The sequence below is a fragment of the Lemur catta genome, chromosome 17 (genome assembly GCF_020740605.2).
Source record: "Lemur catta isolate mLemCat1 chromosome 17, mLemCat1.pri, whole genome shotgun sequence".
Lineage (NCBI taxonomy): Eukaryota > Metazoa > Chordata > Mammalia > Primates > Lemuridae > Lemur > Lemur catta.
The window spans coordinates 23,173,574-23,190,745 of record NC_059144.1 but is presented as its reverse complement, the minus strand read 5'-3'; the positions used below and the strand labels follow the sequence as shown (position 1 = coordinate 23,190,745).

Below are 17,172 nucleotides of genomic sequence, written 5' to 3'. Positions count from 1 at the left end.
CCCAAATCAGGCCAATCAGAGCCAACAAGGCTCAGTTCTGGGGTTTTAGATTCAGCCACTTGGGGGAATGGGCTTTTTCTCTTCTGCGGGGTGTGAGATTAGAAATGCCCAGACCTAGGAGCAGCTGGCAGTGGAGCTTATACATAGAAGACAAGGCAAGCACAAGGCCTGCCTCATTCAACTGTAAAGATACAGTGAAGGCCGGGCACGGTGGCTCATGCCTATAATCCTAGCACTCTGGGAGGCCCAGCCAGGAGGATCACTTGAGGTCAGGAGTTGGAGACCAGCGTAGTCCCAGATACTTGGGAGGCTGAGGCAGGAGGATCACTTGAGCCCAGGAGTTTGAGGTTGCCCTGAGCTAGGCTGACGCCACAGCACTCTAGGCCAGGCGACAGAGCGAGACTCTGTCTCAACATAAATAAATAAAAAGATGTTTGTTGTTTTTATTTCCAGCATCTCCCTGTGTTATGTAGCAGGAAGTTCCAGGTATTGTCAGAAAAGGAAGTCCAACTCAATCCCTAGTTGACTCAATTGTCACTGTCTGTTTACTTGTCTATTTTCTCCATGAATATCAAGCCCTCCTAGAGGGCAGAAACTGAAGCTGACTCATCTCTGGGATGAAACACCAGGCCCAAGACCTGGCACAAAGTAAATGCTCAATGCATTTGTTGATACTGAACCTCCACTTGGACACGTCTAGTGATGCGGAGCTCACTTTTTCCCAAGATGGCCTTTTTCCTTTAGAAAGGGTATGTGATACCTGAGTGGCCACCTAGCTATTGGGGGACAGCCTGCCCTTCATCTATGTGCATCCTTCCCAACACTCAGCTTGCCCCCCAGATTCTGTGGGGTGGCGGGGGCCGGGGGTAAGGAGTCAGACATCCTAGTGATAACTCAGAATTTGAGCTTTGACTCAGGAGGGAGAACATGGGCCAGTTCTAGACATAAACCTAGGGCTCTCATGCACCGCTGGTGGAAGTCTAAAGTGGGACATTTGGGGAGAGTGATTTGACAGGATCTATGAAATAAGAAATGTGTATACCGGCTGGGCGCGGTGGCTCATGCCTGTAATTCTAGCACTCTGGGAGGCCCAGGCAGGTGGATCGTTCGAGCTCAGGAGTTTGAGACCAGCCTGAGCAAGGAGCGAGACCCCATCTCTACTAAAAAATAGAAAGAAATTAGCTGGACAACTAAAAATATATAGAAAAAATTAGCCGGGCATGGTGGCACATGCCTGCAGTCCCAGCTACTCGGGAGGCTGAGGCAGAAGGATCGCTTGAGCCCAGGAGTTTGAGGTTGCTGTGAGCTAGGCTGATGCCTGGGCAACAAAGTGAGACTATGTCTCAAAAAAAAAAAAAAAAAAGAAAAGAAAAGAAAAGAAAAAATGATTTCCCCCCAATTACAACATTATTTATTTATTACATTTCACAAAAATAGTTACACCAAACAAAATGTAGTGAAGATTAGTAATTCAAGCTGCCTCTTGATTGTCATGCCAAAAAAAAAAACAACTTTTTTTTTTTTTTTCAAGACAGAATCTCCCTTTGTTGCCCTGACTAGAGTGAGTGCTGTGGCATCAGCCTAGCTCACAGCAACTTCAAACTCCTGGGCTTAAGGGATCCTCCTGCCTCAGCCTCCTGGGTAGCTGGGACTACAGGCATGCGCCACCATGCCCAGCTAATTTTTTCTATATATATTTTAGTTAGCCAGATAATTTCTTTCTATTTTTAGTAGAGACGGGGTCTTGCTCTTGCTCATGCTGGTCTCGAACTCCTGACCTTGAGCAATCCACCCGCCTCGGCCTCCCAGAGTGCCAGGATTACAGGCGTGAGCCACCATGCCCGGCCAAAAAAAAAAACTTTTTCAACATGTGTGTATTCATTTTCTATTGTTGTATAACAACCCTCCACAAACCTAGTGCCTCAAAACAACATCCATTTATTAGCTCACCATTCTATAAGTCCGGGCACAGCTCATCGGGGTTCTCTGCTTGGGATCCCACAAGGCTACTGAAGTCAAGATGTTGGCCAGCTGTGTCCTCATCTGGAGGCTCAGCTGGGGAAAGATTGACTTCCAAGCTCCCTCAGGTTGTTGGCAGAATTCATCTTGTGTCCGTATTACTAAAGGCCCTGTTTTCTCACTACCTCTTAGCAAAGGAGCACTCTCAGCTTCTAGAGGCCCTCCTTGGGTCCTTGCCATGTGCCCTTTCCACAACATGGTGGTTTGCTCCTTCATGGGAGTCTCAGCTGGTTGAAAAAATGATTTTATGTTAGGTAAAAATACTGTACAGTTTTTACATAAAGCCTTTATCATTTTTGTTTTTTATCTTTGTACACATATCCACATGCAATATTTATGGACATGGTTGAATACACAGAAACTTGCACCAACTCATTAGCTCTGTGATCTTGGTGAAGTTTCCTCAGCAGCCTGTGCCTCAATTTCCTCTTCTGTTAAATGGGGATAATAATGATGCCCACCTTGGAAGGCTACAGGTGCATAGTAAATGCTCAGTGAATGTCAGCTGCTGATTAAATTAGTTCTAAGGAACACACAGGCTCTAGACACAGGGAGATTGGATGGGAAAGGAGCAGGGCTCTCTAGGTGGAGGGAACTGCAAGAGCAAAATCCTGGGAGCAGAAAAGCTGGTGGTGATTTGGAGTGTGTTCATTTGCATAGGGTGTGTGTGTGTGTGTGTGTATACAGAGAAGACTAAAACAGAGGGTGAGGACAGCTTCACTCACTTCTCTAGTCATTATTCACTGGATGCTTCCTCTGTACCATGCACCAGGAGCGGGTGCCTGGCTGGCAGTGTGAATTCCAGCCTGGAGGTGGTAGGGAGCCAGGAAGAGCTGTGAGCAGGAATGGGAGGTGGCCTGAGCTTCAGGGAGTTTTTTTTCTTTTTTGAGACAGAGTCTCACTTTGTTGCCCAGGTTAGAGTGAGTGCTGTGGCATCAGCCTAGCTCACAGCAACCTCAAACTCCTGTGTTTAAGCAATCCTCCTGCCTCAGCCTCCCGAGTAGCTGGGACTACAGGCATGTGCCACCATGCCCGGCTAATTTTTTCTATATATATTTTTAGTTGGCCAGATAATTTCTTTCTGTTTTTAATAGAGATGGGGTCTTGCTCTTGCTCAGGCTGCTCTCAAACTTCTGACCTTGAGCGATCCACCCACCTCGTCCTCCCAGAGTGCTAGGATTACAGGTGTGAGCCACCGTGCCTGGCCTGGGGAGTTTATTTGCTCCTAGAAGAGTGGTTGGTTCAGCAGGAGGGAACACACCCCCGGCTAACCCTCTCCTCCCCTGCCTCAAGGCCTGCTGGGGATCCAGTTTGCAAGCCAAGTCCCAGGAGGGAGGTATGAAATCTGGCCCTGCCTGGGCAAGACAGAGAAGGTGCAACCCCAGAAGCCACTTCCTTTCCTTCTGCTCCTGCATGGCCCCAGAGCTGTCTCTTCTAACCACCTAGGGCCAGGGAGAAATACAACCATTCCTCTTTCAAAGTTATAAACATGGGAGTTCATGCAGGGCACTCACACCAGAGCGGCTCACTTGGGTACTCGCCCACACTCACAAACATGCCCCTGGACCCCCAAAGACACTGCCCCACCCTCACACCATGGGCAGATGGACTAAAACAAAGCCAGGCTTTTGCCTTCCTGCCACCTGCCTCTCCTCTCTGAAATGAACCTGTACTGACCATGACCTCCTCACTGACAGGGGCTTTAAGCACAGTTCACACCAACAAACCTGATGCCTGGAGGTTCAGATTGGAAGGTATGTTAAGGGAGCATGGAGCCAGCCATTTTGCAGATGGGGAAACTGAGGCTTAGAGAAAGAAAGCTATTTGCCCAGGGTTAGGCAGTGAGTCCAGGACAGACCAGGATTGAAATCTGGATTTAGTGACAATCAGGCCATAGTCTTTTTCACGGTGGCCACACACACAACACACACACACACACACACACACACACACACGTACCACAGTTACCCTCAAATTCAGACGTCTCTGAGTTAAACAGCAAAGCTTTCTGAGTAGAAGTTCTTGGGGATATGGCCCTTTGTTAAGGTATAGACCCATCTGTTGGGGGAATTTGGGGATTATGTCTTCCCTAGCTGGCTTTACCAATTAAACTTTTTCCCCTTCTGTCTCAGTTTCTTCACCAGTAAAATGGGAAGAATTTATTATCTACATCAGAGAGCTTCCTGTCAGCCTCACCCTCTATCTTAAGGTGGGGAGGGGCTGGGGAGGGGAGTGGTGAGCCAGTTCTCCAGTCACGCACACAGACTAGTTCATACCTGTGGGTACACGCAAGGTCCCGTGAGGGACACACCCAGGCTGACACATCTCTGCCCTTTGAAGTTGGGGGGGGGCTGGCAAGCTGGTGGGGAGCCCCCAGGGCTCAGTGAGGGCAAGCCCAGGGCGTAGACAGGAATAGAAGGATGGCCTCTTGACCTCCAGTCCTGGAGCCCATAAAATGGGGCAGGTACTTACACCTGGGCATGGGTTAGATGGCTGTGGGTATCTGTTAACCCTGTGGGTATGAGCTCGTGTGCATGTGTGTATGTTTGTGCACGGATGCCTTCATGCATATGCATAGATGCCCATGAATATCTATGTGTGCACACAGGAATGGGACCCCACATCTGACTGGACAGGGGACTCCAGGATTACCCCCAGCATATGCCCACTGGCTCTTTTTACAGCCCCTAGGCCCAGGCCAGCACCTCAGAATACTAAGCCCATTCCCCGGGGCCAGGGTTAGTAGGTGGCTCTGCTGCTGTGTGATTCTAAGCAATATCTTGACCTTTCTGGCCTCAACACGCCTCCATTTCCTCACCTATAAGATGAGGGTTTGGATGAGTTGAGCTCTTAGGTCTCCTCCAGCCCTGATAATAAACCTCTGTGGTGGAGAGGAGGGATGTGTCCCAGGGGTTTCAGGAGGGGACTCCATTGGGCTCCAGTCCCCCACTTCCATAGGTACCTGTGACTCTACAGAGAAATGGAAGACTGGGATCTGACCTAGCAGCCTGGACATGGGGTTCAGCTAATGCTGGGAGCAAAATCCAAGTCATTTATGGTACCAGAGCATTACCAAGACTCCTCTCCTCTGGGCTTGGGGAACCAGAACGCTGTGCCCAACAGAATGTTGCCCATACCAGGATAGAAGGTCCAGGGGTAGACTCCTGTGCCAGTTGCCCTTCTCAACCTTCAAGCTGTAACCACTGAGCCTTTGAAGAAAGTCTAGTCTATGCCAGACTGACCACAGTCTGGGTGGGGGGAACATATGGACAAAGACCCTGTCCTTGGGATGCCAACCATCCACTTGAAAAGATACATACACACACAATTAGCCATCACCACTTACTCTTTTTTTTTTTTTTTTTTGAGACAGAGTCTCACTTTGTTGCCTGGGCTAGAGTGAGTGCCATAGCGTCAGCCTAGCTCACAGCAACCTCAAACTCCCGGGCTTAAACGATCCCTTGCCTCAGCCTCCCAAGTAGCTGGGACTACAGGCATGCGCCACCATGCCCAGCTAATTTATATATATATTTTAGTTGGCCAGATAATTTTCCTATTTTTAGTAGAGATGGGGTCTCACTCTTGCTCAGGTTGGTCTAGAACTCCTGAGCTCAAGCAATCCACCCGCCTTGGGCTCCCAGAGTGCTAGGATTACAGGCATGAACCACCGCACCCGGCCACCACCTACTGTTTATTGAACAAATACATGACTGTCCATCAAGATAGCCACTGACACATGGGTAAGGAGAAGGCAGGCTACCTAGAGGAAGAAGGGGTGAGTAGAATCTCAAAGACAAGAAAGATCTGGATTCAGCAAGTTCTGAAGAAACCATTCCAGGCAGGGGAAATAGTTTGAGCAAAAGTGTAGATGAAGGTGAGAGAGCGTTGGAGAGCCAACGTGAAGTTCAGCACAAAGTGCGTGTAGGAGAAGAAAAGGAGATGGAGCTGGGGAGAACTGGGGCTGGATCATGGAGGGCCATGAATGCTGTGTTAGGAGTGTGGGGCTTTGTGAGCCACATGAGGCTGTAGAACAAACAAGTGGTGTGACAGGAGAGGTGTGTTAGGGATTATTTAGTTTAAGTCAGCAAGGAGGTCAAGAAAGGGTATGAGGTTAGCAGGAAGCGGCTGTGATGGGTAGAGGCTCACGGTTGCACGCAATTAGGACACTTTGGGGACAACACTCCAAGGGCCACAGTGCCACTCCCACCTCCCCTGGAAGACTCTGGGTATTATTTCCTGGATCCTTCTCCTTTGCCAGGGCTGAGGAGTCCCTAAGGGGTTTCAGTCTATGCTGGGACAGAGCGTTATCACTAGAGCATGAACCTCTGGCCTCACACACCTGTTAGATCTCAGATCTTCCCCAACCAGCCCTGTTCTACTGAGAGAGGACCCAGAACCTCTGGCCCCGAAGATTCTGAGCACGTGTATTTGTGGTTTCTCCCCAGGCATCTCCCAGGGCACTGGGAGAGCAGAGGCCTAGAGCACGGGGTTGGAAGAATACTGAGGGTGGAGAGTTTGGAAGAATAATACAATGTCAGCTCTAGAAATAAGCCTGGATCTGTTAGGTTTGACAGATAAAGAAACTAAGACCCAGAGAGGTAACATGACTTGAAGTCACACAGCAAGTTTGGGGCCCAGTCAGGACTACAACCCAGGTCTCTCTGGGGAGGCTGAAGCACCCTAGGGTTTAGATTATCTGTGTATATAGAGAGTGGAGAGGGTTGGGGCCAGGAGCTATGGGTTCAAATCTTGACTCTGTCATTGAGTATAGCTTTGTAGTCTTGGGAAGTCACTTGGGCTGTTTCCTCAACTGTAAAGTGGGAATAATACCCACCTTTTGGGCTGTTGTGAATATATACATTAAAAAACCACATATAAAGTACCATAGCACAGCACCTGGCACACAGTAAGTGTTCAATAAATATCAGCTAGTGGTCTGGTAGTGGCAATAGTAAACGCCCAATACATGTTTGCTGCATGGATTATCGAATATGAGCTCACGTACTAACAATGAGATTCATTTGTGAGACTCAGTTTCTCCATGTGTAAATCAAGACTCATAATCAACCCCTGTCTTGTCACTCTTCTGTGCAGCCCTGATAGCGACGTGGATTAAATAAGGTGTGTAGGCCGGGTGCAGTGGCTCACGCCTGTAACCCTAGCACTCTGGGAGGCCCAGGCGGGTGGATCATTTGAACTCAGGAGTTCGAGACCGGCCTGAACAAGAGCGATACCCCATCTCTACTAAAAATAGAAAAATTAGCCAGGCGTGGTGACAGGCGCCTGTAGTCTCAGCTACTCGGGAGGCTGAGGCAAGAGGATTGCTTGAGCCCAGAAGTTTGAGGTTGCTGTGAGCTAGGCTGACGACACGGCACTCCAGCCTGGGCAAAACAGCGAGACTCTGTCTCAAAAATAAATAAATAAATAAATAAAATAAAATAAGGCAACTCCTTTCCAAGGCCTCCTGTTTGCAAGCAAATTTTCCCGTCAGCTTCACTGGCTCCGCTACACTCCCAGGGGCTCCCCCAGAACCGGGGAAAGGGGATGTTTCTCAAGCCTGCTGAGCTGAGGAAAAATGGGGTGGGAAGGCAGAAAATGTGTAGGAATGAGGGGGTGAGACAGAAAAGGAAGGGAGGGCAGGGAGTAGGGTAGTGAGGGGAACGGAGGCGCACGACGTGGCGTGGAGTTGGGGACTTGGGTATACGATGCAGATGAAAGGATTTGGGGAGCAGTGAAAGAGGTGAGGGCGCTGCGATATGTGGGGGGAGTCCGGAAAATGAGGATCCCGCAGGAAGTAGGAGCAAAAGTGTAGATGTCGCCCAGGGGCAGGGGTCCAAGCTCTCAGCAGTCGCTTCTCCGGGCGGCCCGCAGGCTCGGAGTGCGGCTCCGGGGCAAGAACGACCGGGCAGCGAACCGCGGAGGGGGCGGGGCGGGGGGATCCGCAGCCTGGGATTGGCTGTCGCTCCGCCGGCTGGTGACGCGAGGCGGGCGGGCCCCTTTGTGACATCACGATCAGCTGTTTGAACCTTCCAATTTGTGCCCTGAGCCCCGCCGCAGCGGCGCACAGACTCAAAGCCCCGCGGGCGAGCGCAGCAGCCCGAGCGTCCGACCGCTAGCCCCGCCGCCGCCCCCGCTCGGTCCCCGCGATGCGCCCCGGCCTGTGAGCAGCCGGCGACCCTGGACGCTCCGCCGCACAACTACCTCAGCGCCGCCCCCGCCCCCAGGTGAGTCCCGACCAGCTTTGGCCTGGGGGGGGGCTCCCCGCGGCCCTGGACACGCCCTGCGCCCCCTGCTCCCGGGCCTTTGTCCGTCTCCGCCGGCGGCCGCCGGGGCTGCGTTCCCGGCTCCCGATTGGTTACCGCACGCCCGGTAGACCTTGACGTTGCTCTATTTGCATATGACATTGAGACGTCACCAAGGCCGGCACCGCCTCCCGCCTCGGGTCGCTTGTCCTCCGGTGACCCTGTGGCCGCTGTGTCCGGGCTGGGCCACGGGTGAGAGACGCTGAAATCCAAGGGGGGCCGGAAGGGGCTGGGTGATTTTCTGGGCTAATCCAGGAGTTAGGGTCAGGCCTCTGATCCCCTGCTTTCTCCTTGAGATCTCAGGAGTCAGACGTCGCTGCTGGGTCTAGGTTGAGGGGCTCGTCTTGTTCAGGGTGGCCTAGGACTCCACGTCGCTGGGGCAGCACCAGATGGTGGTGGAATCCCCTCCCTCCGTCTCCAGGCTCCGCCCCTCCAGGGACTAACATAATAACATCCTCCTAATCCCTGATTTGTGTGCAGCGCTTTAGCTGACGTCACTCCCAGCACCAAAATGAGGGGTCTTAGACCCCATTTCATAGACGGGGAAACTGAGGCCTGGAGAGGAGAAGTAGCTTACTAGAGGTCACACGGCCAACTAGAGTGAGGCTCACTGAGTGAGTACAGACGCATTACCATGGTATTATCCATAGTGGGAGCTCAATACAAGTGCGTCCTCCTCGCACTGGGGAGGAGTCAGTGTCATCACTATTTGATAGGGCTCCTAGGTCTCCTCATTCCTGGACCTTTTTCCAGGGGATCTCTGGAGATCGGGTCCTTTTTTGGGGCCCTGACCCACTCTGCCCTCACTGTGTACCTTGGAGACCCCAGAGTCCAATAAAATTGCTGCCTTCCAGCTGTTTTGACCACAGAAAGGTGAGTCACTGGCTGCCTCAGGGTGTCTCCAGGGCTGATGTTGGGGTGGAGGGTGGGATGAGGGTTCCCTCTATTGGCCCTTCATCACCTCCCCAACTCCCAGGGGTTGTCAGCTAGGAGGGCTGGGATCTGGCCTAGTGCTGGTGATTGCAAGGGTTCTGCTGCCCCCTCTCTCTGTTCACAGAGAGTGTGGGAGAAGGGGTAGGAGAAGAAGAGCTTCTAACTTTCCAAGTGAATGGGCCTAGAGGCTGGACCAGGAGCCCCATCCCAGCCCAGGTTTTGCTCAAGCAAGAGCTGGGAGTAGGGGTGGCTTAGGACTCAAATGCTATTCTGGGCACAGCTGCTGTAGTTATTAAAGGGAATGTTCTCCCTGGAGCAGAGCTGGGAATGTGAGAACCAGGAAGCTGGCAAGGCTAGGAAAGGAAATCTGGGAGGCTCCCTCAGTGGTCAGGAGAGGGGGCAGGCACTGGCTGGCGGATGCTGCTGTCACTCCTGGCCATCACTGACTTGCTGTGTGACCTCAGACAGGGAGCTTCTCCCTGGGAGCCTCTCTTACCTAAATCTGTCCGTAATTTGAGGAGGCCCAGTGTGGGCTCTGGTACAGAGTGGGTGCTCTGGTAAATGCATGCTGAATCTTGGTGCCAGGAACCCCAGACCCTTTTGGAGCTGAGCACAGGGCTAGTAACTAGATTGAGGCTTCTGTTTGACCTCCCTGTACCCTCTGCATCATTATATTCTTGGGAATTATTTGCTGAGGCTTTCCTGACTATGTACACCCAGGACTGGATGCTCAGTGATCTGGGCCTAGGTCTGTCCTGCCACTATCTAGCCATGTATCTTTGGATAAACTTATGTCCTCTCTCTGATCATCAGATTATAAAATGAACTTGGTGAATATGATGGTCTCTGAAACAGCTCTAAATATCCCTTTCATCTTCTTAATGAAATAGAAGTTTCTTGGAAAGAGGGTGTGCCTCATCAAGATCCCAGTGTTCCCTTCCTTCAGGAGGGGCCAAACTTTCTGGATTTTTGACAACTGAGTCACTCACTACCTGTGACTACAGATGTGGTAGGATATGTGGATTGTGCTGGGCAGACACTAGTTGGGGGCCCAACCTTCATAATCCTGGCTTCCCACCGGGGAAGCCAGCACCCAGGGAATACTTCCTTCTTGCGCCCACTGTGAGTCTGAAAATGTGGAAATATTCCCAGAGTATGGAGGTTAGGTGATTCTGTGGCAAGTGTGAAAACATTTCCAGGGAATGGGAGAGGTAGCAATAAGTATGGAAGTATCCCAGGTGGGTTAGCAGTAAGAGTAGAAATGCTTCCAGGGAGTGAAAGTATGGATATTCCCAGGAAGTATGGCAACACCCCTACAGAATGGTGCCAAGTGGTTTAGCAGCAAAACTATTGATCATCTTTAGGGGACAGGTGTGGAGGGTAAGGCTTTAGGTACAGCCTGGGAGCCTGGCCAGCAGGTCTCAGCCAAGGTCTAGACCTGAGGCAGGCTGGGGTGGGGAGAGGGACAGAGGTACAGCCACCAATTGGTGTTTCCATTCCTGGAATAGGAGGCCTTCTTCGTCACCTTCAAGGGGAAGGACTAGATGAGGGCTTGCTTGGGTCCAGGTCCAACTCTCATTCTGAAGGGCTCCTGGGATCTGAGAGCTCCCTCCCTCCATCATTACCTCCCTCTGACCTGCTGTCCGCCTGGGGCCAGGGAACCTGATCTTCCTCCCAGCCTGGGATGCTGCCCTTGAGCAGGAGCCTGGGAAAAGGAGGCCAGAGGGGAGAGGGCCTGCCTGCATAGGATCTTCACACCTCATCTGATAGACACAACTGAGCCTTGCCCAATCACTTGGTGAGACTGTAGCAGTTCTGTGGGATTTCTGCTAATCAGTGCTTTTCAAACCACACAGGCTCCAGTAGTGGTTCTTAATCTCTGGGGTCAAGGACTGCTGTTTAGGAAATCATGGTGAAAACCAAGGTCCTTCATCCCAGAAAAATACATATGAACCATGGCCCCTGGCCACCAAGTTAAAAATGCCTACCAGAGAGACACCCAGCAAAGGCAACGGAGTACAGTGATTCCGAGTGCTGCCTCTGGAATCTGACTCCATGGGTTCAAATCCCACTCTGTCTCTTACCAGCTGTGAAACTTTAGGCAAGATACTTTACTTCTCTGAGCCTCAGTTTCTTCACCTGTCAGAGAGGATTATATCTACTTCCTATGGTTGTTGTGAGGATTACATGAGGTCATGTAGGCAAAGCCACTTAGTATAGTGCCTGGCACATGAATGTTAGCTATGTTATCATTATGATAATAAACGGTCACAATATAGGCAATTTGTTTCCTGCCTGGAGAAATCCTGTTTACTCTTTAAGGTCCAGCTTGCATGTCCAATTCTCTGGAGACCTTCCATGACAGAGCCTAGTCATATATATCACTCATTCCATGTCCCTAAAGTACCCTGTAATAAGTAGTTTATTAGTTTGTTGAGTGTTTACCATGTGCCCAGGCCCTATTCTAAGCACTTTTTAAGTGTTTAGCTCATTTAATTTTTATTACAGCCTGGAAGACGATACTATTATTGGCTTCTTTAATTCTTATAAGGGCCCAGAGGGGGGAGTACTGTTATCATTGTGTTTTGACAGATGAGAAAACTAAGGCACAGGTAAGTTAAATAACTTCCTAAAGTTAAACAGAAGATAGGAAAGCCTGGATTTGAATGCAGAAAGCACACACACCAAAAGCTTCCCCACACGTCCCTGTTGAACTCTTATCACTGCTCAGGGGACGAGGGGTGATATCCTCTGTCCTCTGGTCTCACTAGGGGTGGGGGTGGACTTCAGGCGGTGGTGGCTCTGACTCCTTCCTATGATTCCTAGGCTTTCGCACTGCCATAAGGCGCCCCCGTGAGGCCGCTTCACCCCCCACCATGTTCCAGCGCTTCACCAGCCTCTTCTTCGGCACCCCTCCGCCCGCCGAAGACCCCGACTGTCCCCACGCCTTCGTCTCGGAGGAGGATGAAGTGGACGGCTGGCTCATCATTGACCTGCCCGGTGAGGCCTGAGTAGGGGGCCAGGATTCTGACTCCTGGGCCTGCGGAGTCATCCTAAGGGCCAATGGCGGAGCAGCGGAGGGAAGGGAGCAGCTAGGGGATTGTGGAGTTCTCCCAAGCCTTCTGGGCAACGAGGGGCTGAGGCAGTGACACTGGAGGTAGGAACAGGGCCCTTTCCCACGAAAGCCTGGGCCGCCCTCTGGCAGCGCAGTGTCAAGGGCCACACCTCAGGCCCCCTAGGGCAGCAAGTCGAGACTCCTGGTCCGTGGGTGCCCCGTGGGCGCTGCGGGCGGGACTGCGGGTCTGACTAACGATGACCTTTCTCTCCCCGCCCCCCTGTGTCCGGTGTGTGTGTGTCCCTCCCCGCTGCTCCCCCTCCTCTGCATGGCCCCCCCTCCCGCGCCCCGTAGACAGCTACGCGGCTCCACCCAGCCCCGGGGCCGCCCCAGCCCCCGCGGGCCGCCCTCCGCCCGCGCCCTCCTTGATGGACGAGAGCTGGTTTGTTACCCCTCCCGCCTGTTTTACTGCAGAGGGGCCTGGACTCGGGCCCACCCGCCTCCAGAGCAGCCCCCTGGAGGACCTCCTCATCGAGCACCCCAGCATGTCCGTTTACGTCACCGGCAGCACCATCGTGCTGGAGACCGGGCCCCCGTCCCCGCTCCCGGATGCTGCCCTGCCTGACGGCGACCTTAGCGACGGGTGAGCGGGCCGGGGGCGGGGCCCGGAGGCCGAGTGAGGCGAACCTCGCAGGCCAGGGTGCTGGGGGAGTGAGGCCCGGAGCCCGCCCGGCGCTTAAACGGGGCTGCGGCTCAAGAGCAGTGTCTTTGAGGCAAAGGGCGGGGCCTGCGGGCCGGGGGGCGAGGCTAGGGGCGGGCTTGAGCGCGGAGGGGTGGGGCTTCGGCAGAGGGAGAGGCGTGGCTTCTCGGCCGGGCCGGGGCTTGGGAGCGATGTGGCCGAGAGGACTGGGTCGGATTTGGGGCTTGAGGGACGAGGCTAGAGCCAAGGGAGTGGACTTATACTGGCTTGTACAGAAGGCGAGGGCGGAATGAGGGGCCGGGGCCGAGCCTTCCCTGGGTCAGTTTACTTGTCACAGGGGCTAGAACCGAGGAGGCATCTTCGGGTTGGCTTGGGGTGAGGCCTGGCACCCACAAGAAGGGCGTCCTGCCCTGAGCACTGCGCTAAGGCAAGGGAGCGGACAGCGGCGGAAGGGTGGGCGGGATGCCAGCACCCTCTACCCCTGGCCGGCTTGTCCTGCCCTGACCGCGCCCGCTCTGTCCCTGCAGAGAGCTGGCGCCCGCCCGCCGCGAGCCCCGGGCCCTGCGCCACGCCGCTGCTCCTCTGCCGGCGCGGGCCGTGCTGCTGGACAAGGCGGGCCAGGCGCGGCGGCTGCAGCGGGCCCGGCAGCGGGCCGAGCGCCATGCGCTGAGCGCCAAGGTGGTGCAACGGCAGAACCGAGCCCGCGAGAGCCGTCCACGCCGGCCCAAGCACCAGGGCAGCTTTGTCTACCAGCCGTGCCAGCGCCAGTTCAACTACTGAGCGTTCGTCGGCCGCGCCACGAATGCCGGCTCCGGATCCGCGTCTGGCCCCTCCGCAGTAGCTCGAGGGGCAGCCGCGTCTGCCTTGGGCTGGACACCACAACCTCCCTCCTTCTTAAAGTATGTGAGGTTGGGTGATAGCCCTTCTTTCCTGGACTCCCTCTATTACCCCATCTCTGATCCTCCAATCTGCCTCTGGGGCCCCCTCCAGCCCCCTTTACCCTCGCTCCTTCTGGTCCTCACGCCCAGCATCTAATCCTCCAATCCCCCCCCACTCCTGACCTTCTATCCTTTTTTCTCTGACCCCCATTCCTGTCTGTCCCCTTTACCCTCTAGTCCTCTACTCTGGCCCACCCCTATTTCTGAGAGCCTCTTCCAGTCCCTGATCTGGCTCATTCCACCTTCAACTGTCACCTTACATGACTCACCCTACCCCATGTTTGGCATTACATTCACTCCTGTTCCCTTATTATTCATTCCTAGGAATCCCCTCCCAAATAGAGGGGACCCTGAGCCCTGACCAGGTACAACCTGTGAGGCCCGGGCCGCTGTCCTTGCCTTCCTGTAAGGGCTCGGGCTTAGGCTCAGGGTTTTGCTTTTAGTTTCCCTCTTCCCTCTGCCCTGGGGGCTGGGCTCCTTGGAGCTGCTTAGGCCTGGAAAGGTAAAGTATGTAGAAGAGGACAGTGAGATGTGAGTTAGAGGGAGAAGACGGAGGGAACTGAGGGAAAGAGGCAGCCTACTGGAGATGTAGACAGGACAGACAGGTTGAGAAGCTGCAGGGAGCAGGGCACCATGGGAGCCTGCATTGTGCTTGTTTAGAGAAGCCAAGCCCTGCTCTCCGGCTGAAGCCTGGAGTCTACCCCCACTTCCTTTTCCTATAATCCACTTCCCACATCTCTTCCTGAAATCTACCCTTCTGCAGATCCCTGAGTCCGAAGGGCTTAGTTAGTACCTTACCACTCTACCCTTGACATGCCACCCCAGAGTAGAAGCTAGGCAACGCTCTGCCATCCTGGCTATCTGTTCACATGTCCAAGGTGCTAGAACTAGCTTAGGAGAGATGCAGGCCAGAGGGCTTCTAGGCAGAAAGGGCACACACCCCAGGTAAAAATGCAGAAGAATGATGCTGGAGAGGACACTGTGGGGTGAAGCCATCCCAAGACTGACAGCTTAGCCTTCATCTTGCCTCTGGCCTTGTATTTCACCCTGCTCAGTATGGCTAATAAACACTCCTGAGTAGGAGACCAGGAGCCCCACAATCCCCAAATTGTCCCTAACCAGGTTCAGGGCCTTCAGGGGGCCTCTTCTCATTTTCTCCCAAAGGGCTCTCTTTCTTTCTAGGCTGCTAGGGAGAAGTGGATGCCCTATGGTCCCCTTCCCCTTCTCCTCCGTTAAGTATATAGAGGAGGGAACCTGAATCCCTGGGTAAGGCGAGGGGACGGGGCAGTCAGCTTTCCCTTCTCCTGGTGGGATTGAATTTTGGGCTCAGACACCAGCAACAGCCTCTTGGGATGCCCCAAGTTGCTTCCTATTTTCTCTTTCTAGCTGTCCTTATTCAGTGTGTGCTCTCTTCCTTGAAACTTTTAAGATTTCCTGTTACATACTAACATAGGTCTTCCCCCTCACCCCAATTCTAGGTTTCCAGGCCTCACAGCCAAGCCGGGGCTTAGAGCAAATTCTGCATTCCCATGAGGGCAAAGGCAGCTGCCCTCCCTGACTCTATAGCTTCAGGCATCATTATGTGAGATATGTGGGGAAGGGATGGGGTATCCCCATGGATGCTGGGATGAGGTCGGAGGAAGACCTGTTGGGTTCTCCTATCCCAGGGAATAAGCTAAATTGATACTAAACACAGATCAAAGTCCCCATGCCAGTCTACTAGGGCCCCAGTAGTTGACAACCTTGTTCTGCTCCCCAAATTCTTGTTACAACCTAGTCACTTTTATTCTTCCAGCTACCCATTGGGCACTTCACAGCCAGCCTAGGGTCTTTGGCACTTTCAAGAGTTGAAATTCCCTCCAACCCTTACCTACTCCTCACTGCCAGCTGGGGCCTAGGCTCAGTCCTAGGCAGTGCCCATGATCCTTCTGGTGAGGAAAGAGTTTAAGTTATAGGGCATTTGGCTCAAATTTCAAAAGGCCCTGCCCTTACCTATATTTCTGGAGTCTCCTGTAGTTCTAGAACCCTCCAAACCTCTCACCTGGCTGGTTGTAAGGCTCTTTTTTTTTGTACTTTCCTATAGATTCTGTAGCATTTGAATGTGGCAATATTTTAATTGTGTATAGATTTCTAAGAACCAGCACTACTCAGTCTCCTGCTAGTCTGACTCCTGAAGCATCAGACCTTGTCATACTGTATTGACTGTGTATGTGCCTTTCACCTTGAGCATGCTTCAGGATTTTTTTTTTTAAACTACAGAACTTGAATACATGAGGGAACTAGAGTTCACAAAGTCCTATGCAACCTTAGACAGGAGGGGATTAGAGAGTCTGTCTTAACTGATGTTTTCAGAGACCCTGGAGAGTTTGAACCAGTTTGTATTAATGTCAATATTACCAGCACTTTGCCAAAACTAAGTATGTCAGAGGGACCCATTTCTAGAGTGAGTCTCAGTTACATCAAAGAGTGACTTCCAGTTATTCCCTAGTAAGTCTGAGTGGTTCCTTCAAGTTGGGTGTCACTTTCCGGCCTTTGCCAGTCTAGCCCCAGCAGGGCACTATGTGTGTATGAATGCAGTTTGGTGCTGTTTTAGAGTATGCCTGCTCCCCAGTCCTCTGCCTGGAACCCTCTGGTCAACTTGCTCTGACCCATATGTCTTAGGTGCAACAGGGACCCCACCAGAGCTCTTGGATGCCTCCCTAGATCTGTGTGGCCTACATGAGGGGACTGAATACAGACACACCATAGCCCACCTCCAATACTTTCCCTCTTACCCTGCCACCTAATTCCAAATGGAACCAACAAGTTGAGTGCATCCCTGTTGAGTGTTTTGTGTTGAGACTGGGTGAAATAAGGAGACTTTGGTTGACCATGTTGTGCTATGTCAACAGACTCAAGAAAACAACCACCTTGACCTGGTCATGTGGCATGCCTGTGTATGTGTGTAACAGGATTCTGATTGTTAGACTGTAATGCTATTCCTCTATGGGAGAAAAAAATTAATATAAAGAAAAAAAATAAAAATTTATTTAAAGCACATTATGCTTTCTGCCTGAGTTGAGCTAAAGTATAAGAAGCACTTTCTCAAGCACAGTAGTGGCACAGGGTATTATTATTAAGCTGTCTTTGGTTCTGGGGTGTGTCATATGGGAGAGGAAGAGGGTAGACAAGCTTGCTGGGTATAGAGCCACACAACATGGGGTCTGACTCAATTACTTTTAGATG

General features: G+C 52.5%; 1 protein-coding gene across 3 annotated transcripts; it reads left to right on the top strand.

The window, feature by feature from the left end:
- Nucleotides 1-8,066: 8,066 nt before the first annotated feature.
- TP53INP2 (tumor protein p53 inducible nuclear protein 2) lies at nt 8,067-16,986 on the top strand. 3 transcript variants are annotated; one of them, XM_045528770.1, is made up of 4 exons: nt 8,067-8,243; nt 12,081-12,254; nt 12,784-12,952; nt 13,537-16,986. In XM_045528770.1, exons 2-4 carry the CDS (start codon nt 12,131-12,133, stop codon nt 13,787-13,789), a joined length of 546 nt encoding a protein of 181 aa, XP_045384726.1. In that variant the 5' UTR covers nt 8,067-8,243; nt 12,081-12,130; the 3' UTR covers nt 13,790-16,986. The 3 variants fall into 3 exon arrangements, with proteins under 3 accessions (XP_045384726.1, XP_045384725.1, XP_045384724.1); XM_045528769.1 differs by having other exon boundaries at nt 12,664-12,952; XM_045528768.1 differs by lacking the exon at nt 8,067-8,243 and adding an exon at nt 8,979-9,194 and having other exon boundaries at nt 12,664-12,952.
- The last annotated feature ends 186 nt before the right edge of the window (nt 16,987-17,172 follow it).